At 45.8% G+C, this 24,553-nt stretch overlaps 1 protein-coding gene across 1 annotated transcript in view; it reads left to right on the top strand.

Moving 5' to 3' along the window:
• Window positions 1-24,553, top strand: part of GLIS3 (GLIS family zinc finger 3) — a 430,817-nt gene that overhangs the window by 358,515 nt on the left and 47,749 nt on the right. The window contains exon 8 of the mRNA XM_029919687.1: window positions 7,796-7,940. Within this exon, the coding sequence (XP_029775547.1) occupies window positions 7,796-7,940 (145 nt within the window). The remainder of the gene's footprint in view (window positions 1-7,795; window positions 7,941-24,553) is intronic.

Genomic DNA, 24,553 nt, shown 5'->3' with positions numbered 1-24,553 from the left:
TGGGGTCATAAGTAGAATAATATGCTGTGTAGGAGAGCAGGGACTAACATTTTGGGTAAGTGACTTCTGTGAGTCAGGCATTATTAAGTCCTTTGCGAATCTATAACCAACAGCTCATTGCTATCAGCCTGATTTTATAGAAGGCAAACTGCACTCCGGCTAGTAAATATCCCTGTCCAGGACCACAAAGTAGCTGAGCCGTGCTTTGTTAAACTAAAACACCCAAACTCCTTCTGCATAAATATTCGATATAATATCAATAGATGTTCAGACAGACTAAACCATGGCCCTTCTCAGGGCTGAAATTCTGTGATACTGTAGCGTTCTGATGCTTCTCAAATATTCCAAGAGCCATACAGTAGACTGAGAGCCAAGTGACTCCATGTGGTCTGTGGGAGGAGGGGAGAGGTGAGCCCCCGGGACCAGGAATCACAGCGAGACCGATCACAGCTCCATGGCAGGTGAGACTGTCTAATGACCAGACCTGTTTAGCCACGTTGCAGGGCAGTGAGCCCGTAGACAAAGGCCAGGTCCCACCATGCTATGCAATATTGTCGGGCAGTTTGATACATGCATTTAAATTTAAATTAATTAAAATTAAGTTAAAGTACATTAAAACTTGGTTCCTCAGTTGCACTAGCCACATTTCAGGTGCTCGCTACTCACATGTGACTCGTGGCTACTAATTAGTACAGAGCAGGACTTGCATTATGGAAGACAGTCCTTCTGGATGGCACCGTCGCAGAGTGGGTGCACAGGAAGATTGGACCCTAGTTCCTTTTTCCTCTGAAATTCTGTTTCTGTGAATAGTCCCCTCCATCACCATTTCTGACTGACTAACCAGTAGTTCTGTTGTATCTATACTGGAACAGATTTTTCGTGTTGCTTACCAAGCGTGTCTATTCAAATATTTGGGCATGTTCATTAGTCAGCTGTGGACAAAATGTTGGGCCTTTGGAGTCACTGCTACCTAAATAGGTTACAGAAATCCAGGTGCCCAGCTGGCCAGTACCTTATGTTCCCAAAGAGGTTTCTTCCAATTCTATTTTTCAACGTCTTCACTATCATTTCTTTTCCTTTTGTAAATTGGTCACTCCCAAAGGAAACGAATTTGATAGCAGATTGTTGGAGATTAATTACCTATGAGATGCCAAAACCACTTCATAAATGTCAGTGCTGAGGAATCCCCTAGAGAGAGAGGGTTTTTAGGTTCAACTGGAAATTAATTGTAATTAATGTAATAGGTTAATTCATTGTAATTATTTTTAAGGCTTTTGGCAATGAGTTAATTCCCCAAGATCCACATTGCTCAAAGTGTCATAGAGAATGCTTGATGAGAATGTTCTGGTACTAAACCTTAACCCTCTAGAAAAATAATCCTGCTTGTCTTTCCTTCTGGCTGAGTTTCTTGAGACATATTTTGGTGGCATTTCATTTCTGGAGAACAAAGGAATCCCTATAAGGTGATGCATAAACATGCATAGCCCCCATAGACTATGCGCATTGGAGAATGGGAAAACAAAGGGCCTTTGATTGTGCCTCGTTTTCTTTGGAAGTATGTCTCACTTCAGACCCACAGAATGCCTTTGCTCTTGGAATAAAATGTAATGGAACTGAAAATTGGAGAATCTGGGCCTTTTTCCCTTTCCTAATTATTTCCACTTGACTCACTTAATCTTGGACGATTATTCAATCATATCTGAAATGAGAAAATGACGGGAGTAGAATTTCTGTCTCTTGTTTCGAAAGCTTATAAACATTAACAGAATAGTCTTGAACAAAAAACAAATACAAATCACAATTGACGGTGCCTTGTTTTTATATATTAGGAAAAATCCCTGCATTGTTAGGGAAGCGGCTCAAGTTTCCAAATGTAGGAACCTTGTCAAGCTTTGATGGGTGATTTCATTATTAACGCTGAAAAACTATCATTTGGAACAAATATTTTATAATGGGAGTTTGCACAGAAGCTAAGGAGACAGTGTGTTTACTTGCACCTGGAGAGGCTGAGAAAATAAGCCCTAACTAAAACGGGTCATTGAAGATCAGGATCATTAACACTCCAAGACTCACAGATTAGTTTCTGAGATACAGAGATGTCCCATTTCTTCCTAGTACGCCCGCAAGCCTTCCTCCATGAAGAGAAAGACACATGCAGTCCTAAAAATTGCTAAGAGCCATATGCAATAATACTTCTCGACAATTAGAACTGTCCACAGTTGAAGCTTACTGCCAAGGTGAAGAACCTGGAGACAGCCAAGGAGAGTCTGGGGTAGGCATGAGGGAAGGGGAAGGGGCTAGGCAGGAGCTCTGGAACCCCATAGGGGGTCTGGGAGCATGACTTACACCTCAGAGCTTGCCCCACTGAGAGGCAAAGGAGCACACATTAGTCACTCACGTGTGTGTTTGGGGTGTCCAGCTGGTGTCCATAAAGTACACAGAGGCCAGGGCATGGGGACACCAAAGCTGGGGGAGAGGGTCAGCCCAGGACTAATCAAAGAGAGGGGAGCAACAGGACGTCGGCAGGACATCATCAGCCTTTCTGCTACAGTTAGGATCATCTGTGTCTTTCCGGATTCTCCGTCAGTAGGGGCAATTAAGACACGGCCACATTGTATTTTTTAGACACATCTACACGCTGCTAGAGATCTAACCTCCTTTAGACGAAGCCTGGGGTCTCGTTCTTACAAACCTGGGCCTCACTGAATGGTCTGCGCCCGTGCCGGCTGCAGACTTTCCAGAGTGTGCAGGACAGCCAGTCAGCCAGGTCCTCTTGGCCTTCGTACCACACTTGTGCAGGAGGCAAAGCCCCAGACACACGTCAGGCCGCAGCGTTGTTGAAAGGAGACCCCCAGCTCCCCCTGGACCGCAGGAGCCAGTGTGCACGGTCCGGTTGGGAGAGACCTCCCTCAGGCGGCCAGCCGGAAACCGGGCCTTGGAGAAGTGACCTGGGGAGGAGGAAGGCCATCCCAGGCCCGAGGGTGAGCAGCTGTGATAGATGGGCTGTGTGCAGACAGCAAGGCAGTGCTCCGAGCACTCCTCTCCTTCTAGAACTCTCTTCCCCTTGATAGGCACTTAGCCCATTTCCCCAGCTCCTTCAAGTCTTTGCTCAAATATGTCTTCCCAGTTGAGACCACAGACCCCCATGCTCCATCCTGGCCCAGTCCAGCTGCCCTGGTCTTTTTCTCTTCCTCTTCTATAGCAGTTACCGCCTTCTGTCTGATTTACTTCACAGTTCACTGCCTCCAGAATAGGGACTCCTCAGGGGGCCTCTTCGTCTGCTTCCACTGCTGACGTACGCCAAGCCACTAGAGCGGTGCCTGGCGTATGTCTGAGGCCCAAGAAGTACTCTTCCAGTGAATGAGAAGGATAAAGACAGGCAGTGCCACTCTGCAACTAAGGGGGTTTGGTTAGGGCCACGGAGTCGAATGACTCCTGAGGCTCCCTTGACGTATCAATGGGTAAGTAGAGGACCCTGGTGTTGTGAGACACGGCAAGCCTTTAAAGTAGACGAAATGATGATTGGTGGGTCATATTCTACTTCTTTCTGTAAAGATCAATGACATTTCCATGAAGTTAAGTTCTTTGCTATCTCCTAAGGGCAGGTGATTAGACCATATTGAAAATGTTTTAAAGTTTTTTTTTTATTCCTTTGAAAGAAGATAAAAATCCAGATTGTCTTGAAGACCCACACCTCGTGTAACCATCGCTTGTTCTGTGGTCTGAAGGAGACATGATAAGCAGTGGTTGCGTGAGGCGTGTTCCTTGAAGACAATTTGGTTTTTAGGATTCCTCATTTCCACAGCTCATTTCCTCTTTCCATAACTAGAAAGATCTCAGCTCTGCTCATCGGGATTCGCAGAGACCAATGGTTGTGAAATCCTGGTCCCGAGACCAACAGCATCATCGTCACCTGGGAACTTGTTAGAAATGTGCCCTGGACCTGATGCACCAGCAGCTGTGTGGCGGGGCACATAAATGGTTCTCGAGCATGCCCAAGTTGGAGAACGGAAGTTAGACATCATCCCCCATTGGAGAGTTTCTTTCGATCTTCTTTACATTCCTAGCAACTAAGAAGATGCTGAAGTATACATTGTGTAATTTGTTTTATATAAATAGTTGGGTTCCTTACTCTGAATATAAAACTTCTATACAGAATGACATCCCTTCCAGGAGGTCATGCTATGTCCCCCCACCTCACCCGTTAGATAATCCCTGGCCTAGAGAATGCATAAGAGCCTTAAATCATCCAGGAGGGAGAGAATAATAAATACTAAACTTACATATTATTGCTGCATTTCTATGCATGTGGTCTTCCTTTGGAAATCATGCACAAGTTCCTCAAGGCTTGTTCAGTTTAAGAAGCACTTTCTAGAACCATGCCTAATCCCAGAGAAAACCGAATTAACTCTCCCCACAAAGTTGTATGGAATCACACTCTTAGAAACCATGAATACTTGTTGAAGCGCAGAAAGAGTTGCCTGCTTCGACTCGGGGAGCGTCCATGGCCATGAAATTTCTTGGAAAGACAGAATTGGTACTGATAACTACAAAACCCTAGAGTAATAGAAAGCAGAGAGATGTTCTGGTCTCTGCCTAATAGAACATGTGGGCCCCAGATCACACTGGAACGATGGCATGTAAATTACAAGTGATCACCAGAGCTCATTCGAAGCCTTGATTTCTGTCCAGCTTTTCTTACGCAGCATGTGTTAGGTTAGTACCAAAATAACAAACATACCTTCCAAAAGCCCTGAGAGGGTTAGCCATTAATTCAGACAGTCTTGGTCAGAGATTCCAATGTGGCAAAGCTGAGGAAATTATAATACATTATGTCTAGTTCACTACATGTGTTAAATGCTCTTTCTCTGTACTTAGGGTCACTATGCCATTTTCGTATTCTTGGACTAAGACCTGGACATGTTTGTCTGTTTATGAAGCTTGCTGAGGTCCAAGAAATGCTAAAGTTACTGACGAATAACTTATGGCTGTTTGTGTGTGTGTGTGTGTGTCTGGTTTTCTTTCTGATCAGAGTAGGTCACAGTCACCGTCAGTGGTGTGCTAGCGGTGGCTAACCAGCTCTCCAGAAGAAAAAGGCCCAGTTTCTAGCGTTTGCCAATTTCCATGGTGTAAATAGTCTCAACCGGACCAGTTTCAGGCTCTCAGGCTGACATCATTGCATGGACGTGTTGGGAAAGATGTGCACGAAGAGCACTCTTGGATTGGTACAAGCCAGCTCGGGCACATCATCGGAATGTAGAAAATTTGGAAAGCAGAGGAAAGGATTAAAGAAAAAAAACAACAGAGGAGGGGCGCCTGGGTAGCTCAGTCGGTTAAACTGCTGACTTCAGCTCAGGTCATGATCTCATGGTTCATGAGTTCAAGCCCCGAGTCAGGCTCTGTGCCAACAGCTCAGAGCCTGGAGCCTGCTTCAGATCCTGTGTCTCCCTCCCTCTGCCCCTTCCCTGCTTGCACTCTATCTCTCTGTCTCAAAAATAAATAAACATTAAAAAAAATTTTAAACAGAGGAAATTAATTCATAATATTGCTGGGAACAAAAACAAGTTTTAGTATTGGCTTGTATAATATGTTCCAGGTGTTTTATGTAATTATCATTTTGTATATATAGTTTTGTGTTTTGTTTTTATCTTCATGAACATCATCTTAATGGTTGCATAATATTCCTTCAAACTGATGTCGGGTCATTTATTAGTCCTAGTTGTGGGCATTTAAATTACACTCCCTGGTTATGGGTATTACGTAAATAACGCTCTGCGCTATCAGAACATCGGGGATAAATCTTCCCTCCCCTCTCTGGCTGTTTCCTTAAGACACATCCTAAGATCAAATGATTTCAATTATGGATCATAAAGAAATATTCCCAGGTCCCATCTAGAAAGTTTGTCCTGGTAGATACTCCCACCAAGAGCGTTTTCAGTGCCTCTCCCTGTACCCTTACTACCACTACTTCTTTAAAGTTTCTGTTACTTTGATAAGTTTTTTAAAAGTTTTGACATTGCATATCTTTGCAAGTATTCTGAATATTTTTATGTTCTCATTTGTAGTTCTTTTTTTAAAAAAATTTTAATGTTTATTTATTTTTGAGAGAGAGGGAGAAAGACACAGACTGCAAGCAGGGGAGGGGCAGAGAGAGAGGGGGAGACACAGAATCCAAAGTAGGTTCCAGGCTCCGAGCTGTCAGCACAGAGCCCAATGCGGGGCTCGAACTCACAAACTGTTGAGATCGTGACCTGAGCCAGTCAGACGCTTGACTGACTGAGCCACCCAGGCGCCCCTGTGGTTCTCCTTTTCCAAATGTTTTCTTCCTATCGAGGGCTGCACGGTGAGGCAATCTCTGTGTGCCTCCCGCCTCACTCATTAGGTAATTTCTGGACTAGAGACCGGTTAAGACCCTTAAATGGTCTGGAAGGCCCTTTCCCAGTCTCGTAAACGTACTCCGTCTCTCCTCACTGACGTCTCTGGTTCTATCTCGTTTCTCTTCTCCAAGACCCAAGCTGGTGCCACCCCGGTCTTACTCTTCTCTGCTGACCCAGGCACCCCAGAGCGAGTGGGTGACGTATCTGCAGGGCTCAGCCCCTCCCTGGTTTCCAGGCTCCTTTCCAGAACCCTCTCCGAGTCCCTCCACCCCAGGTCGCCGTCCCTCCTGTCTGCAGCGTCTCCCTTCTCTGCATGTTGCTCTTCCCCATGGTATCAGCGTCTCCTCGTGTCGTGGATTCTATGGGTTCACTGTCTGCTTCCCTCTGCTCTGCACACCGGTATCCCCAGAGCCCAGCAGAGCATCTGACGCTCGATGACTCCTGTTGGGTGGGTTAGTTATTCTAGCCCTAGATCGGAAGCTTTAGTTCCGTCCGGATAAAGGTGACATCAATTCATATGCTCTCTTTAAACATGGGAGATGCTATTTGCAGTATGTGTAACAAATACAGTTCTTTATTTTTAAGTTTTTATGTCTTTATAGAGGCAGAAGGTTTATACATTTCTGTAGGTAAACTTGTGATTTTCTCCCCATTCAGAGTACACTCACAGAATTCTGTTTCATAAGGAGATCTGATAACTCTTCGCCTATTCTTTAGTCTTAGATGGTTTTGCCTTTTTTTTTTTACTGTGTAACCCTTTCATACATAAAGACGTATTTTGTTGTTGTGATTAAATGAGATCTAAAGTGGGGTGGGTTAGTGTGTGTGTGTGCATGCACTTGTGCTCACGCATGTGCACATGCAACTGACAGCTAGGGTTTTATTCCTGCTAATGACGGTAGTTTTGCTTTGAATCATGCTTCATGATATTTTAAAACTTAACCTATGTGTTTTCTTCTCATGTAAAATCTGTAGGCACGGAATTACAATGGACATTTCTCTCAGTTATCTCTGCCTCCCTCTGTGTTTTCAAAGCACCTTCCAATCTGGACCAAATATACTTGAGTCTGTTCTTGTTATCGCTACAAGTTCTGATAAGATACAGAGCAAATAAACGGACATATAATGGGAAGCTGGGTTCTCGGAAGTGGAAACACATCAAAGACCGAAGTCAAATCTGCCTCTAGCTGCGTACTTTTCCAGAATCACCTGCCAGGTGTTATCAGCCCTGGAGAAGTCACCGTCCTGTTGACTCTCTGTTAAGCCCGATGGCTGACCCTCTGTTGTTGCTATTTAATAAATACTTGTGAGCTGAATTGCATCGCATTGAACCTTAGGGCACGATGCCTTTCCAGGGGGAGGCATTCCGAGGACCGGCTCTCCCTTCTCATCTGTCTTGTGTTTTCTCCTTCTCCTAGCTGCGGTCCAGCACGGAGCTACCTCCCGACCTGCTCACGGACTGCCTCACGGTGCAGCCCCTACCCTCGGCCACTTCCCCACGAGACGCCGCGGCCGATGGCGCAGTGGGACGCTCCCCCGGGCCCGGACCTGACCTCTATCCAGGTAACTAGGGCCGGCCGAGGCCATGGCAACTGTCCAGCTTCCCTCCCCAGGCCCTTCACTCTGGTTAAAGGGAACACTCGTGTGAGAAAACTTCTCCTGAGATCATCTGTAGTTTGCCTTATCCACGGGCTACCAGTTGCCCCCCCCCCCCCGCAGCCCTGCTCCCCATCTGAGTCCTGAGCTGAGCTGGCAGCAGGCTGCTTTTTCTCATAAAGAAACACAGTAAAATAATGCATTAGCTCTTTTGGTCCTGGACTTCCGCCAAAAGTCCAGGGCGCCCAGCTCTCCCAGGTATCTTAAATTTATTAACTTGATTTAGACCCAAAGGAAATGTTTCCCCCATAAGCAAGTAACGGGCTGCATGTGGATTTCTTAATGGAACAGTTATTGTCATGTTTGCATTTCAAAAGGAAGCCGCGGGTCTCTAAGCAGAATTTCACATGATAAGCCGCCCTGTAAGAATGGTTTGTGGCCACCGGCATGGGGGGATGGGTGCCACTCCCAGCCCCGGGCCCTTCTGCCTGGGCGCGAATAATAGCCAACTCCGTATTTGGAGAATTTGATCTACGTAATGAAAAATAAGAAGGGATTAATATGCAATAAGGAAGTTCTTTTTCTCCGTTGACTTTGTTCGCCTGGATTTTTTGCATTTTCCACTCTCTATAATGATTATGTACCTGTGCAAACATACTTGGTTGTCATCCTCGCACGTGGAAAGCCCTTGCTGTCATGCTATGAATATGAAAGCAAAAGTCCCCCCCCCTCCACCTTCCAGACACTGAGGATTTCTATTATCTGTGGATTGCAAGTCCCACAGCCACCCCCATCTGACTGTGGGGCCAGGCTTTGGCAGCAAACTGGGTGGGGTTTTTTATTCTTTTGAAAAGTACTCATAAGCCATAAAGAATTACGAACTTACTGATGCGTGACTGTAGGCTAAGAAAAGCCATGTTTGTAGACTTTTTTTAACGAGACAGTTCTCAGTTGATCCAAATTCAGGGCAAAGGGTTAACGCAAATACTTGGAGAGGGCCCGTCATCAAGACATTCTTAATGTTGTCCCGTTGTTGGTGGCCCTTTAGCAGTTGCTCTGGGTCCTTTCTCTTAGAGAAAACAAAGTCTCTGTGTTTTGAGACCCTAGGAGACCTGAGGGGCAGACCCCACCTTACAGACGTTCTGGCAACATAGACACTATGCACATTCCAGCTACATAGACACTATGTACATTCCGGTACATAGACACGCACAAGATACACCAGAGGACAGTGTTATCAACTCGTATAAATATTTTGTATTAGATATATACATGAAAAAGTGTGACTCGTTTTTGTTTGCACATATGTCTGTTTGATTTGCCAAATATTTGATATAGGAGCATTTATTCTAGCACATTAAATTAGCACTCAGTTTCCGACAGCCTACATAGCATTCCCCTAGTTCTTCAGGCCAGAAATCCCTGACCTTATGAAAGACCCAAAGCCCAGTCGTTAGGAGTCAAAGCTCACCAGAATCGATGGAAAAGCGGGCCCAACATCTAATACAGAGTTTATGGTGATGGCCTAGTCTTACTACATTTCACTGGGAAATGGGTTTGGGAGGCCTGGTCTCTCTATCTGCGGAAAACATGAGCACCTTTGCCGTGCGTAGCATACAGTATGCGGCTCACTTTCAAAACGTAGGCATCACATTTGTCTTGGTGTGTGTTTTGTATGTCTGGCAGTGTGCTTAAAGTTTTTTTTAAAAGATTTATGTTGAACTGGCTTCATCACTCCAGACAGGGTTCCATTTTTTCCTCCTGACACCTTTCTGCATTTGGTCTTCAAAACAATTATGAGCTCCCAGCTTTGAGCGCCCAGCCGCGGTGGGCGAGCTCCCACGATGGGCAAAGGAAGCCAAGCTCCCACAGTATCAACAGAGCGTTTTCAGAGTGACTTGAATTTTCCGTGACTCTGGAAACGTTTGGAACAGACAGCTGATGATTGTGCGTTAATGGTGTTCTCGGAATTCTGCTCCTGGACTTCGTGCACAACCGTGAAAGTTTGTGTCCTCTGCTTCTCCCTTCATGCGTATCTCAGGTCCTCCTTTACTTCCTTTGTCCTTGCTCTTTTGAAACATTGATGAAGTCTTCTGTTTTGCTGAATACACAAGGAAACCCAGAGCAGAACAAAGCAGGATGGAAAACTGCACAAGGCAAGTGTTAAACCTCCCTGAAAAAAGTGCTAGAAATGCACGTGCCAGGAGTGCATGTTGCTACCAGTTTCAAACCTGTGTTATGGATCTGTGGAAAGTGGCCAAACAGTGAACAATGCCAAAGGAAACTGAAGCTGTTCATCAATTTGTTCAACGTAAACTCTGAAGTGTTAAGGGAATTTGACAAAGATTAAGGCTTGGCCAAATGGTGAAAGCACTTGGAGCCCTTCTTTTGACGTTCTGTTACACAAAGTCAAGAAAATGTTTGTTTAATGATTGTCAAGCACTTATACTTGTAAGTGCTAGTAAATTGATTTATCAGAAAAATATCGTGAGGGAAACGTGTTGAACACAGTGTGATGTAGGATCAAAAGCAGTTTAGCAGTGAGCACCAAGATTTCTGGAAGCCACAAGTCTGAGGACTCATAGTTTGAAGGAGTCCTGGTTTGGAAATGGACCTTCATGCTGGCTTAGTGAGCCACAATTTGTAAGATTCCGAGCAAGGGATGGTTTTCGGGGCACCGAGGACAGGGAAGGTGGCGGTTCTGACACCTGCAGATCTCACAGGGCTCCTGACATGCTGGCTGTCCTGACAGAGACAGCGTTTTCAGTTGATAAGACAGAAGTTGATTGGAAAGGATTGCCAGAAAGGATTTTTATTTCCGTGGAAGGAAATGGTCCTCCAGGTTCAAGTGGCCAAAATCTCACTTGAGGCCATGCCGAGGACTACTTTAAATTGAGGTGTTTACCTGCCTACTATCTCGAAAATCCCGGGGCTCCCTAGAAACAATCCTCAGCTAACCGGAGAGCAGTCCTGTGACCTAATGGGAAGGCCAGGACAATGACAAGCAATTTTCAAGGATGGCTCACTCCCATCTTCTGCCCTTTGGTTCAGAAGTTCGGTGCCCTAGGTGCCTAGATAATGCTCCCAGCTAGCCCATAAGTTTAGGTAATTTATGGGATGATCTAAGGGAGAAGTATTTCACAGCCAGTAGATCAAGGAGTTGAATGCCGCAGCCGAGGCTTAATGCCTATGAAGAAGGTCTCATCAGCTTCCTCGATGGACTAATGAAGCAGATGAACGTGCAAGTGGTGCGTCTGCAGCACCGTGGGCAGCCTGGGCCACCACCTGCTCTTGGCTGAGAGTCTGTCCGCTAGCAGAGAATGCTGTATTGGCAGGTGATCTGTACCACAGGTGGTCACAAAGCTTGTGGCTCCTTCCAGATCAAAACTGTATGACAGACTCAGTGAAGCATGGTCTTTGCAATTGGCCTGAGCCATGAAGACATGATAGAGGCCAGTGTGGTTGAGATGTTTGAGTTCACGGAAACCACCTCTCAAGGGAGGAGCTAATGTGGCCAGAACAAGGGAATATGCAAGCATGGTGGGATTTTATTGGTACCACAAGCACTGATTTATAAAATAATTGTGTTTTAGAACCTGCAAGTTCTGTTGAATCTTTAAAATTTTGAATGTAACAGTCGATTTTTCAGGAGGATATATAAGTGCGATGCCCAGATATTATAGGGAATTGTTGAAGGAAAAATAGACTTTTTTTAGGGCAGGAATTTTTGAAGTCCTGATTGTCATTCCCTTCCCCTCACCCTTATTATGGGGAAATGAAGCCTTCCCACTCACAATAGCATCGCATTTTGTAATAAACGGCACCATATGAAATCCATGCAAGATTTAACATACTTCATGAAACAGTCAATGTTGCATTGTAAATAATTTTATGGTATATGTTTTAATACCTTTTCTCTATTCTTACGGTGAATATATTTGGTCTCCAGGACAGCTTGCAGAATTGTAGGGGCTAGAAATAATTTAATATGCAAAGGCCTCATACAGTCTACTCTCAAAAAATGGTTGTTAACTTAGGGACTTTATTAGAAGGGTCTAAACTGACACACAAATTTCCCAATCAGTTAAACTTTACAGAATTGCAAAGATCAACTAACGTGATCTCTATAAAAGCAGGCATAGAGCATTATAAAAAATGCAACGGATACTACTTGCATGATCTTCAAAAGCAGCAGTTTGCTTAGAATTCACCAGAGGTGAAAAGGAAACAGAATGACTTGGACCCAGCCGTGGACAGAAGGAGGTGGGTGTTGGGGTCCCAGCGGTGACTTAAAGGGAAACATTTGGCAATGTCTTTTCCGCGTCCCTTTGGACGCTGCTGTGAGCTGCTCCTCAAACTATCGTGTTGTTCTTAACATCCTACACATCTACAGTTCATCTGCCACGTTGGATTGGAAAACCGGTAAGGGTAGGAGCAAGCTTTGTTCTCCGTTGCAGGCACTGAAAGCCTTAACGTATAGATTCTGCCTTCCTTGGCCCTGAGCCAGTCTGTTCATGGGTATATGGGTATCGGATCACCTGGAAGACCTGTGAAAATACAGATTGCTGAGCCCCACCCCCAGAATTTTTAATTCAGTAGCTCTGAGCTAGTCCCGAGAACTTGAATTTCTGCCAGGGATTTTTAACAAACTCTCAGGCGACACTAGGTCCTGCTCGTCCAGGAACAACACCTTGAAAACTACCGCTCTGGATCATAAAAATGTGGGAGGGCTGTAGCAGAACACAATCTCAGTTTTGACAGGTGAGAGTTATAAGGAGAATTGCCCATAATTAACTAAATGGAGGGGGAACCTTCCACAATGTATCAATCGTATATCAAGTCACCACAATGTACAGTTGGAAATATCTTACAGTCTTATATGTCAGTTATATGTCAATAAAGGCGAAACTTTAAAAAATAACAATTTTAAAATTTATGCATGAAAACCACATGATGGAAATCTGTCCTCAAAAGACAGTTTAATGTTATAGCTCATACACTGTATATTTGCAATGATAAAAAGAATAATGCTTCTCTGGAACTTAGGATCAAATACTTACAAAGATAGTAAAACTGAATCAAATAGTGAAAAAAAATTGCCCCGAGGTATATATTTTTGTGTCTCATTATGGAAAACATATCAATGGATATTAGTGCCCCACCCATGTTATAATGGCATTCATTACTCATATTTTGATGAAGAGTGAGATCTTGTAACTACTCAACTGAAGAAAATTAAAACTCTGATTCCCAGCCAGCACAGGGCACATTTGGATGTACGCAGGCTACTGTTAATGACTTTGTATATTTGCAAACTGCTTAATTTGGTGCTTCAGTTTTCCATATCCACTTATTTCCTTGTATTGATGTTAGTTTTTCACGCAAGATTAAGCCAAATTATTCAGTTTTCTAATATGTACAGGTTTTCGCTGTAAAATGTATTTTTTTGTGGATGATCAAAAATAATTCCACACATTGTGGAGGAAAGGAAAGTCTCGTGAAGCTGGGTTGGTTGTCGCTTTATCCCCAATGAACAAAGTCTTAGTTGTCTTTATACTATTATTTCTTCTTTTCTCATTTCGCGTTATTTTGCTGGCATTGAGAATGGGTGTGAGAAGGAAAGGTTGCATTTCCTTCGAGGTGTACCCACAAATAGGTCTTAGGAAATGGATGCAGATGGCAAGACCGAGAATTCAGGGTAGAATTCCTGGAATGAGGAGTGCATTAGCTTTGCAGTTAGGAAGTCTTGGGCCCAACTTCTGGGTCCAAAGTCTTGACCTTCTGCTTCAGCTGAACCTTCCAAGGAAAGAGAGGAATAGGTAGATCTGTCTCTTTCGTGTGAAGAATAAAAAAAAGGAAAATGGGCCTTTTCAAGGTGCTTATAGTCACAGTGAGAATTCATTTCTTTACGCTTGTCTCAGCCCTGAAAATAAATGTGAATAGAATAAAACTCAAAAGTGAAGGACATTACTGAATTAGCTTGGACGTTATTGGCCATGTTTTACTGTTAACAGTAATAAGAAACCATCTTGCAGGCACGGAATGAAGAGAGTAATTGTGGAAACGACTCATCCCAGGTGACCAACGGCCATGTCTCTGAAGACTGGCTTTTGTCCAGTCTTCCCCGATGCTGTCAGAGAAGGACCTGCCCCATCAGGTGCCCTGGCCACGGCTCACACCGTCAAGGCCGCCTCAGCAGGTCACACTGACTCCTCAGAAAGTTAGAGCTTCGTCCTTAGCGTCTTAACTCCGTTTTCCCACTACATTTCAAGGCGGTGGTAGCTTCGCGTCCATGACTCCGTTTCTAGCTGCTGTCTCGGCCTTGCTTCTTCAACTCCAGCCTGGTCTCTCTTCATGAATTTAGCTGCTCCTGTCTTGGCCTCTGCTCTGTCCAGCAGCCCCGTTCATGCCAAGTGACTCCCTAAAAAGTAGAGATTTATAATCTTCACTGCAACCTTTCCCTGGGGATTTCCTGAAAGTCCTATTTCTGCCTTCTAGGGGGGCCACAGAAAGTGAACTGTTGGTTCACTCCTCACAGGAAAAGGGGAAAGACTGTCATCAGTACGCACAGGAGCTTGCTCCTCAGACTGGCCCACAGGGGTACTTGTCACATTTTTCTGAGACACGGTGCACTTCATGAAAAATGTAATGCATTAGCTACCCCTAAGACGTTCTGAACAGTAAGGTAACCATCTAAGTAAGGTCCGTAGTTCTGAAGTACTAAGGCAGTTTGGGGTCATATATATCTGTACAAATGTAAGGATGGGCAGTATTGAGTATCTCTTCTCTTTTCTTTTTAAAGTTTGTTTATCTCTTTTGGGAGACAGAGCACAAGCAGGGGTTGGGGCAGAGAGAGAAAGAGGGAGAGAGAGAGAAACTGTAGCAGGCTCAATGCTGTCAGCGCAGAGCCTGACATGGGGCTCGAACTCATGAAACGTGAGACCATGACCTGGGCTGAAATCAAAAATCAAACACTTAACCAACTAAGCCACCCAGGCACCCCTTGTATCTCTTTCTTAAGTCCTATCATTGGCCATAGTTTTGTTTTGTTTTGTTTTACAATACCTCTGACTATGTAGTCAATGAGTGCTCAAATGGAACATTTATAAGTGGGCATGTTCCTTCTTCTCCAACTAAAATTTATTTCTCTCTTACTGAGGTCAGTTACTGGATTAAATGACAGGCAGAGCGCTCTCAATAGTACTTAGCACATAGCAAGTGTTCAGCATCTCTTAGTGATTGTTGTTGTTGATTTTATCCAGATATGAGGACAATATATGTTCTAGTTCTATAAAGCAGATAGGGAACAGGTGCCAGAAATTACCCATCACTCCCATTTAAGAAACGGGGAAAACATGGAAGCCTGAACAAACTGGGAATTTGATCGGCATGTTGAGTAGATTAAAGGAAAACTGAAATACAGTTTTTTCACATTTTATTTGTTCAGTACTTCACATTTTGTAAGTTAAGGAAATGCACTGTAGGACTCTCCTGAAAAACAAATTGAAATCAGAAGCCCATCACCTGGGTGGCAGTGCCTCTGAAATCACAATGTCAAAATTGTGTCTTGATAAGTATTGATTTTTTAAATTCAAATGTAGTGTGTTTTCTGTTCGTGTTTGTGTTTTAGAAGTAGTGTGCTCCGGCAAGAGGAACACGGGGTCTGGATGTGAGCTCCAGTCCTGGCTCTCCACTCTGGGGAGGTTGCCTCTCTTCTTCTCTAAACCAGTGGTAAGAATAGTGACTCCCTAGGACTGAGACAGGAATTAAGGAGAACGCACAGAAGAGTTTACGCTCCCTGTAGCTGGCCGATGTTCCTTTCTCTTTGCTTAAACACTTAGAGAACAGCCCCTAGACGGAACCCATGTCTGTGATGGAGACCAGCACCCCTCCTGTCCGTTCCTTTTAGCCCTGGGTGCTGCCACGTGGAGTTTCAAAATTGCCATTCTGTTCTGTATTCCTTTTGAGAAGAATTCAAGTTGAGATAAGGACTCAGAACTCCCATATTTTAAGATCTTTATAATTTTTTTTAACGTTTCTTTATTTTTGAAGGACAGGAACAGAGCACATGTGGGGAAGCAGCAGACAGAGGGAGACCCAGAATCCGAAACAGGATCCAGGCTCTGAGCTGTTAGTACAGAGCCCAACACAGGGCTTGAACTCATGAGCCGTGAGATCATGACCTAAGCCAAAGTCAAACACTTAACTGACTGAGCCATCCAGATGTCCCTAACTTTTTGTGGTGCTATAAAGCATGGAAGTGCACATGGGCCGACATACAGAGTGCCAGGGTGCTGGGCTGAGAAGCAGACCTACGCCACAGTGGGTTGGTGAGCGTGAGGTAGATGATGGGAGAAAGAGGTAGGACTGATGGCGTCAATCACTGCAGTTTTACTCCATCATTGTGTCGACCTTGCTGAGGCCTGGCCTTGGTCCTTCCTGATGTCATTTTGTGAATAGACTGTCCAGGCCATGCAGTGTATCTCAAAATAAACTCTAAGGTGTCTAGAAAACTACTCTTGATGATTTGCTTCCCTCAAATTTAGTTTCCATAATTCAAAAATAGTTCCACAGTCTTTTCATGATGGTTCTTAGTAGTTAGCATACAACAGATAATTTATTATACCGTGGGCCAAATACGGCCCACCTGTCTCCTCTTCTTGCATGGCCTGAGAGCAAAGGATGTTTTTAAGAGTTTTCAATGTAAAATGTAAAAAAGACTGTTAGTTTTTAGGTGAGAGGAGTTGCTCAGAGAATTGAGGACATTGCCTCTTGCTAGCAGCATCTGAAGTACTGAGTCCCTGGCCCTTTACAGAACATGTTGCCAAATTCTGCTTTCCACTTATATCTGGGACATTCGTCAATGACTGACTGAAGTGAAGGAAGCTTGTGGTTTCCACGTGTTCGATCACATTTTGTTTTAAAAGTCTGCCAATTCACGTAGGTTTTTGATCACCATAGCATCTTCTGATTTAGCAAATATCTGAGTAGTCTTCTAGCCTGTGGGTTTGCAAAGATTTGTATGAGATCCAATATTTAAACAGGTCACCCAGCAGAGCCCTTTCAGTTGAAAAGGGATGCAAGCCGGTTGTGCTGTCCTCCCCCCACACGGCCTATGGAAGCCCAAATGTAGGGGTTCCCGAATGGAATTACTACTGTTAAAGTCTTCCCGTCGTGAGCAGCTCTCTGCAGAGGGAGCCTTGGGCCATGGTGGGAGTTAAGCCCTCATCAGTGTGGCCGCCCCTTTGGAAGAAGGTGCCAGAAGGCAGGCAGGACTCCATTCTGGTTATGGTGAGCCCAAGGCTGACAGGGACATCACAGAGAGCTATCATTCTACTATGGTCTGTTTTTCCTAAAAAGGGAAGAGGCTTAAGCCCTCGAATATCAAGACGTATGTTTTCTAAGATTCAGGCCTCTTGTAGACATCCACATTAATGCCCAGGAGAAAAGCCAGTGTTTGAAAGATAAAGCTTAGGGAGCATAATTAATTCCTCAAAATACACTTTCTACCCAACAGTAAGGATGCTTGAAATTCATATAACCCAAGACTGAACACTCCATTCCACGGGTAGAGAAAAGCCTTTAAGTTCCTTAAGAAAGGTTGTAAATGGGCATAACTCATGGTAACATGTCAATGGCTTTTTAGAGTCTATCTATGCTGAGGGTAATCTAGGACGTAATGCGGGCACCTGAAGGAGAAGTAGGAAAATCACCCATTTTGTGGGCCAAGTATAGAAAAGGAGTAAAGGGGGTGCTCTGGAGTCACAACAAAACCACCTTCATCATCTGTGTGTTTTTGGCCAGGGCCAGTGGTCATTGCAGACTGTGGTTCCTAAATTCCGGAAAGGGCTAATGTGACTCCATATTACTGCACAGGGGAAGGGAGCAGTCTCTTGGGAGAACTCGGGGTTGGTAAATCAGCCCTTGAGTTGGCTAGAAGAATATTGCATCACAAATTGGACTGGCTGCATGTGCTTCATGTCTGTTGCCAAGAAGCCTCCTCTGTGAAACGATTTCAGAAATCACAAGGAAGTGGGTGTGTGGGGTTGTCTTGGTAGCGTCTGAAAGAGAGGAAACCTCTTTGGGGGTCAGTGAGGTATAGGTGGGAGGTAGCTAAGGGGTAAGCAGTGAGGAGCTAGAGAACCAAGTATTTTTTTTTTTTTTTTTTTACCAAAATGAGTTTTTGTGGCCAAATCAGACTTTATTCCAAAAACAGAGATGAGGAACATTCCTGGAGGAGCTTCGAGGAATGGTTGTCTGTACCTGCTCCGCCCTTCTTCTTTCTCACTGCTCTCCTCCTCTATTCAAAATGGGGGGGTGACGTGACAGACAGTGGCAGTACTAGATTTCTCCTTGTTCCCATAATCTTACTGACTTGCTGTGTAACAGACTCTCTGTGAGTGAGTAAGTGGGTTGGGAGGTGAAGGGGAGAAAGATACGGTATGAAACTTGGTTAGATAAGTCCTTCATTGTCTAGAAAGACCCAAGAGGGGCCACCTGAAATGGTGATGCCAGAAAAGCTGCGAGAGCTGCCAGAAGACGCCGTTCTACTTGTAACAAAACGTCTTTGTTCTGAAATGCAGATGTTTCAGGAGCTTTTCCTGCCTGCAGTTAATTATACCTGGTATTTCAGAATGTTTGATGCTAACCTTTGGCATCTGCGTGGATGACATCAGCCATTATCTTCCAGTTGTATCGCAGTGTCTTCCAGAAAGGCATGTAAGCATGCGTCCTCTTCCCAAGACTAATAACTTCTTCCCTGGCTGTAAATCTAGCCGCACGATGTGGAAATGTAATTGGGCAGTCTGCATAGGAGCTTGGAGCTCATGTGGGAATATCTATTTGTAAGAGAACCTGAATATTCATGTAACTGTCCAGACATCAATAAATTCTCATTTTACCTTATTTATTTCTGCTCCCCAGTGAACAGCAGCACTCTTAAGCTCCACGTTAATAGGCATGTTCTTCAAAGCTGTACCCTCTCTTACCTTAATGGAACGTCTTTCTAACACATTTGTTCGTCGGTTGCCAGGTAGCTCTCCCATCAGGTGACACGAGTGTGTTTTCTTTGTCTTAGTGCACAGGTGACAGTTACCATTGTTTGCCATCAATTAGCTTGGGGTAGCATGTCAAGGATGCACGGATGGTGTCGTTTTAGTCTGACAGCCACCTGAGCCGGTTGAGAAAGGATTGTTTCATTATCCTCTTATCAGTATTGCTGGATAATGATACTCCACACTGCAGAGGGAGGGGGGCAAGAAAAGACAGGCAAGAAAGAATAGATTTTTAGGGATTGGCAGTATTAAAATTATTCATGCCTCCAGGAGGAGAGAAAGATTACAGAGATGGCTGTGCGAACCCTTAAGAAGCTCCACTTGCCTAATTCAGCTGGAATGTGGCAGGAAGCCCCCAGCCTACCCCCGACCCCCTCCGGAGGGGGAGGGGAGAGAATGAGGCCCCTTCCAGTCCTGGGCCACAGGCAAGGAGTCACCTCGGCAACTCTGTCATTCTCCAGTTGACGGGCCCTTTTCCTTGCTGGAAAATTCTCCCTGGTTCGTGAACTCAGGTCATGAGAGCAATTAAATTGTTCCATGGCGAAATGCAAAGAACCACAGAGCTATCGGGGCCCAGATTTTCACTGCTTGGGAGCCAAGCTCCCACCACCCCCAACGTTGGTTGTCTTCTCCAGAATGACTGAAGGGAAGTGTTTTTTGAATCCTGACGATTAACCATGGCTGCATCTTTATGCTCTTGGAGAGACAAATAAAAAGAAGCACTGAAAATGTAAAAATACTTCCAAATACACTAAGCGTCAAGAGGGCTGGCTGTGTTGACATTCTAGTAACAGCCCGTCCTCACTCCTTAAGGAAGCGAAGAGCAGGCATGCATGAAAATGACTTTGTTGTCTTTTAAACTGAAACACGTTCGGGGTTGTAACTCACAGGTGTGTCTTACCCCCTGTCAAATAAAGGACAACATAACATTTTAACCCTGTGGGGATTCTTCTGCTGACCTTGAACACTTTACAGCCCTTGCATGAGAAAACTTGCACAGAAAAATGCTTATTAGTAGAGAGCATAATGTCTATACCGTCTTCTGTGTTTTATAACGATTCAGGGCCAAAGTTATATGCATCTTTAAGTAAGAGGCCATACTGGATTGGACATTTACTGTTTGGGGGGCATCAGAGGCCTTTTGTTTCCCCCATCCTATCGATAGGAATAATTATAACAAAGAATAACTCCAGTGGTTGATCAGGCCCTGAAACATGGTCCGGGCACTGTGCCAAGTGGTTTTAAGCATCAGACTGTGACATATTCTCCTTATTTCAGATGAAGGAACTGAGTTTAGGTGAAGTGACTTGCCCAAGGCCCCTTGCAGGGAATTGGTAAAGCTCAGGTTAAAGTCCATCTGACTCCACTTTGTTCTCTTAATAACCACTCAGATACTCTCTTGAGTGCCCAATTTCCGGGGAGGCCAAAGGAGTTAACATTTCCACTGCAGTTCAACTGTTCCCTCAACCCTTCTCAGGTTCAAATCTCTCCGGGGGGATGCGGGGCCTGGAGAGGGGACGCAGACACAAGGTTGACCGCAGCATTCCCATTTGCATGGAAATCTAACTCTTTTTAATATCTCTGTGAAAGCCAGCTCAGCCCGGTTTCAGTGCTTCACTGAGCCCACACGTCCTGTGCCCCAGCTACCAAGCATTAACTGCCATGTCTCAGGGTCTAGCACTCACTGTAAGCAGATTCACAGTCCATGGGTGACTCCGGTTCCCCCCTTCCTCTGATAGCAGGCCCGCTACAAAGAACAACACAATGGCTTTTTAAGCAACTGCAGATGACTCCAAATGCACATTTACCGCAAGAGCTCAGACCCAACAACAGATCTGCACAGCAAATCTGCTTTTGTGCCTGACTGACGGAGGGGGTGGCCTCTCGGCCCACCACACTGTGGTCACCTGTGGTAACAGGTGCACATATCAGATTGCTCACGAATAATCCCTCCCTGCCCGCCTTCGTTCCCACCAGCAGATCAATATGCCCCTGACAGGCATCTGAAATCTTTATTTGGGGGGAAGGCACATTTCCTACCAGCTGTTTGTTTTCCAAACCAAATAATTTACTTAACTTGTCACCTCCGTTAATTTTTCAGAGCTGGAAAACTTCTGTTGGCCATGCTGAGGTCACTCCAGTGCTCTCAGGATGGGCAGAAACAGAAGAGGGACTATCCTTCTTGCATTCTAGCCAGCATGCTGGTGACTGAAGCCAGCCGTGTGCATTGTGCACGTGAGGGACGAATGCCTAGAGACTCCGGTCTTTGCAAATGGAGGGCGCAGGAGTTCTGAGACAGGATCGACACTCTGAGGCCTTCTCTAGAATCCGTCCTGCATCTGAGAGGCAGTATAGTGTGCTAAGGGGCATGTGGTCTGAGATCTGTATTCCTAGGTTTGAATTCAGCTCCACTACTGACCAGTCCTGGGACTGAGGCCAGGTACCCTAATCAGGAACTCAGGAAAGCCCCAGGTTCCTCACCAGTAAACCAGAGAGGGGTTTGCAGATTACTCAGTAAATGTTGACTTGACTGCGGGGTCGGGCAGCAAGATGAGAAAACACAGCTGAGATGGGGTTAGTGCCTAATACTCCAAGTACGCTCCCCAGATCAGCCTCAGCAGGCACTTTGGGAGTTTGATCGAAGTTCAGAACCTCAGCATAACCTGCCTCCAAGACCTGGTGAATGAATCTGAATCCGCATTCTACCCTGGTGCAGTGTGTAAGGTGGGGCTTGAAACGCAGGGCTCTGGCTGCCCATACAGCTTGGAACAGGACCATGCCCTCCAGCTGGCTGTTGTTAATACACCTCAGCCCACGGGGGGGCTTCCTCCCTGCCCTCGGAAATGATGAAAACATAGTCGCTGAGCAATGCCCACGGTGGCCGTCTCTGGCATTGGGAAAAGGGCCTGAAACAAGTTGGCCCCATTTCGGCACTACTCCTTGCCTTCCTCCATTCACACATGGCAGCTAACGTATCCGCGAGGGTGCCCTGTTTATACCCGTAGAGATTGAGTTAATTGTTTTCATTTGGATGGAGAGAGGGCTGTTTATTAACCCAGATTAACCTGAGCTAGCTAAGGCTCAAGCCTCGAGTGCCCTGGTCCCAGTAGCTGGTGAGATGGCACCTGGGGACCACACAGGTCACCCCGTTCTGCTTTGTCAGGACACTGAAGCCCAGCTGAGCTACTTACCTGCGCCCCCCACCTGCTTTCTGTAGAGACTTCAGTAAACTCTGCTCCAGAGAGAGAGCCCGGAGGAGCAGGGAGGCAGCGCCTGGCCCTCCGCTGGAGGCAGAGCACACAGACTTCATCTCAACACCAGGCTTTTATTTCCTCGGGGAGTCCACCATCTCTTAACCACAAAAGCAGTAAGAATTTCCAGTATGTTCCTCTGCCATACCCAATCACTTATTCCAGCTGCCAGTCACCAGCGCCGTCTGGAGATTGACCTAAAAGCCCTCTTCCAGACTTGACAGCACCACAAACCCCCGTGGTGACACCGCACAATGAAGGCCACCCCCGTGGGCAGCGTGTGGGCACCAGCTGATCAGATCACAACAGTTCTATTCATATTGCTCTGGATTCTAGACGGATCATTTCCCTTCCTTATGCTCTGATCAATAGTTGTGTGCCCCATTGGCGGAGTTCGAAAAATCATGCCCAGTATGTATGAAAGGAAACATTTCCTTTTCTAAATGACTTTACTTTTGTGCTCTTTCATGGAAATTTTCTTCTGGAGGTTAAAAAAGTCACTCAGCAAAGCATGTGCCATGTTGGGCATTCTGTGTGAAGTGAGCAGATACTCAGTTTCAAACATTAAGAAACCAGCTCCTGCCTCGGGTGGAGTAGGGGCTGGAAAATTGTGTTAGGGGCTGGAAGGAAGGGAGGGAGGGAGGGAGGAGGAAGGAGGAAGGAAGGAAGGGAGGGTGGAAGGGAGGATATTCTCAGACTGGACTAAGTTGGAAGCCTGGGCATATGAGTGATAGAGCTGAAAATTCCTAGCAGTCAGCAGAAGTAGGAGAGGCATTACCTGTGCCACAGTGACAGTGACTGAGAAATGTGGATCTCTGGGGGAGGCCAAGGGCAGCCCTACAAAAGCCTCAGTTACCTCATTCCAGAGTTTTAGCCATTTTATCAGGAGGGTATGTGACGTGACGTGGGCTTGGGTGGATGTTGGGAAGCCATGTTGGTCTTGCTTCCTCTGAGCCCTGGTCATTGCAGGGGTCACAGGCAGTGACCTTGCACAGGCAGCGGTCTTGCCCAGGACTGCACACAAAGAGCCCTCTGCAGACACCGGACTAGAAGCTTCCGCTAGGTTCCCTACCTCACCAGGAGAGATTCTGTCCCGTGCTTCTCATCCCACGTGTTAGGCAGTAGAGGCAAGTCATGGGCTTTGGTTTGCTCACAGGGGATTTCTCACAACCAGCGTAAGAAACTCTTCTGGATACTTGATACATTCAGACTTCAGATCGAACCCCAAAGTGCCCCTCTTTGTTATTCTCATGGGGTCCCCCATCAAAGGGTCCCTGCTGTCATTCACCAGCTTTAGCAGCAGAAGAAAGGGCTGTTGGTATGTGTTTGACTGTTAGTCAGCCAGCACTTGACCCAGGCAGCTGGAGGGCAGGTTTCTGAGCCTTCCGCACTGTATCGTGCACCCCACGCCCCACCTCGTACCCCCTCCACCACCTCTGCCTCCCAGCGGCCAGCTGCGGGAATCGCTGGCACCAGACAGCGCTCAGAAGCAGCTCCCTCCAACTGTCCCGTGTGTCTCTGGCCTTCTGCCCACAGGCTTTCTCTGATGCCCTGCTCTTGGGTATCTGTGAGAGCTGTGGCCACTCTGGGACATGTGCCTACTTGGAGATGGGAGACAGGTGGCACCCAAGGGCAACTTTGGACCAGTAAGGAACAGAATCGGGAAACAAATATTTCCTTCTGTTCCTGTCCTGCTCCCTGGGCCCAAGATGGACTCCACTGACACCGAGATTGTGTTCGTATTTGTTTATTCAAACAAACATGAATGATCCTGTTGGAGACAGCGGGCACCAAGGGCATTCTGTTCCCCGGTCTGTCCCAGGACCTGGCTTAGTGTCACCATACACCACACACTCCATAAATGCCTGTGAAGCAACTGGCCGCTGAGAGAGAAACCAGAGGGACACAGGTAACTGCATTCAGAAGGAAAGTATTAAAATAAGCAGAGGCTATTATCATCCACAGCACAATAGCAGAAGTCGCTGTGATATATTTGGGGCGTGGCCAGTGGTCTGATTTGGCTGGAGCAGAGGGCACAACATGAGACCAAGGGCAAGACGGTGTGTTAAAGCCCTTTGCGCACCATTTCATGATCTATCCTAGCGGGTCTCAGCATGTGAGTAGCATTGATGCATAGACACCTCTTCCCCTCACTGAATCGCAGCCTCCTCAAGGTTAGGGACCCACATCTAGTAGAGTGGCAAGCATGTAGTAGGCACTTAAGAAAAAATATTGGAGTATAGACAACGGATGGACAGACAGATGGAAAAGGGAT

This window comes from Suricata suricatta, chromosome 13 (genome assembly GCF_006229205.1).
Source record: "Suricata suricatta isolate VVHF042 chromosome 13, meerkat_22Aug2017_6uvM2_HiC, whole genome shotgun sequence".
NCBI classification, from domain to species: Eukaryota; Metazoa; Chordata; class Mammalia; order Carnivora; family Herpestidae; genus Suricata; species Suricata suricatta.
This window is presented reverse-complemented; position numbering and strand designations above follow the sequence as displayed.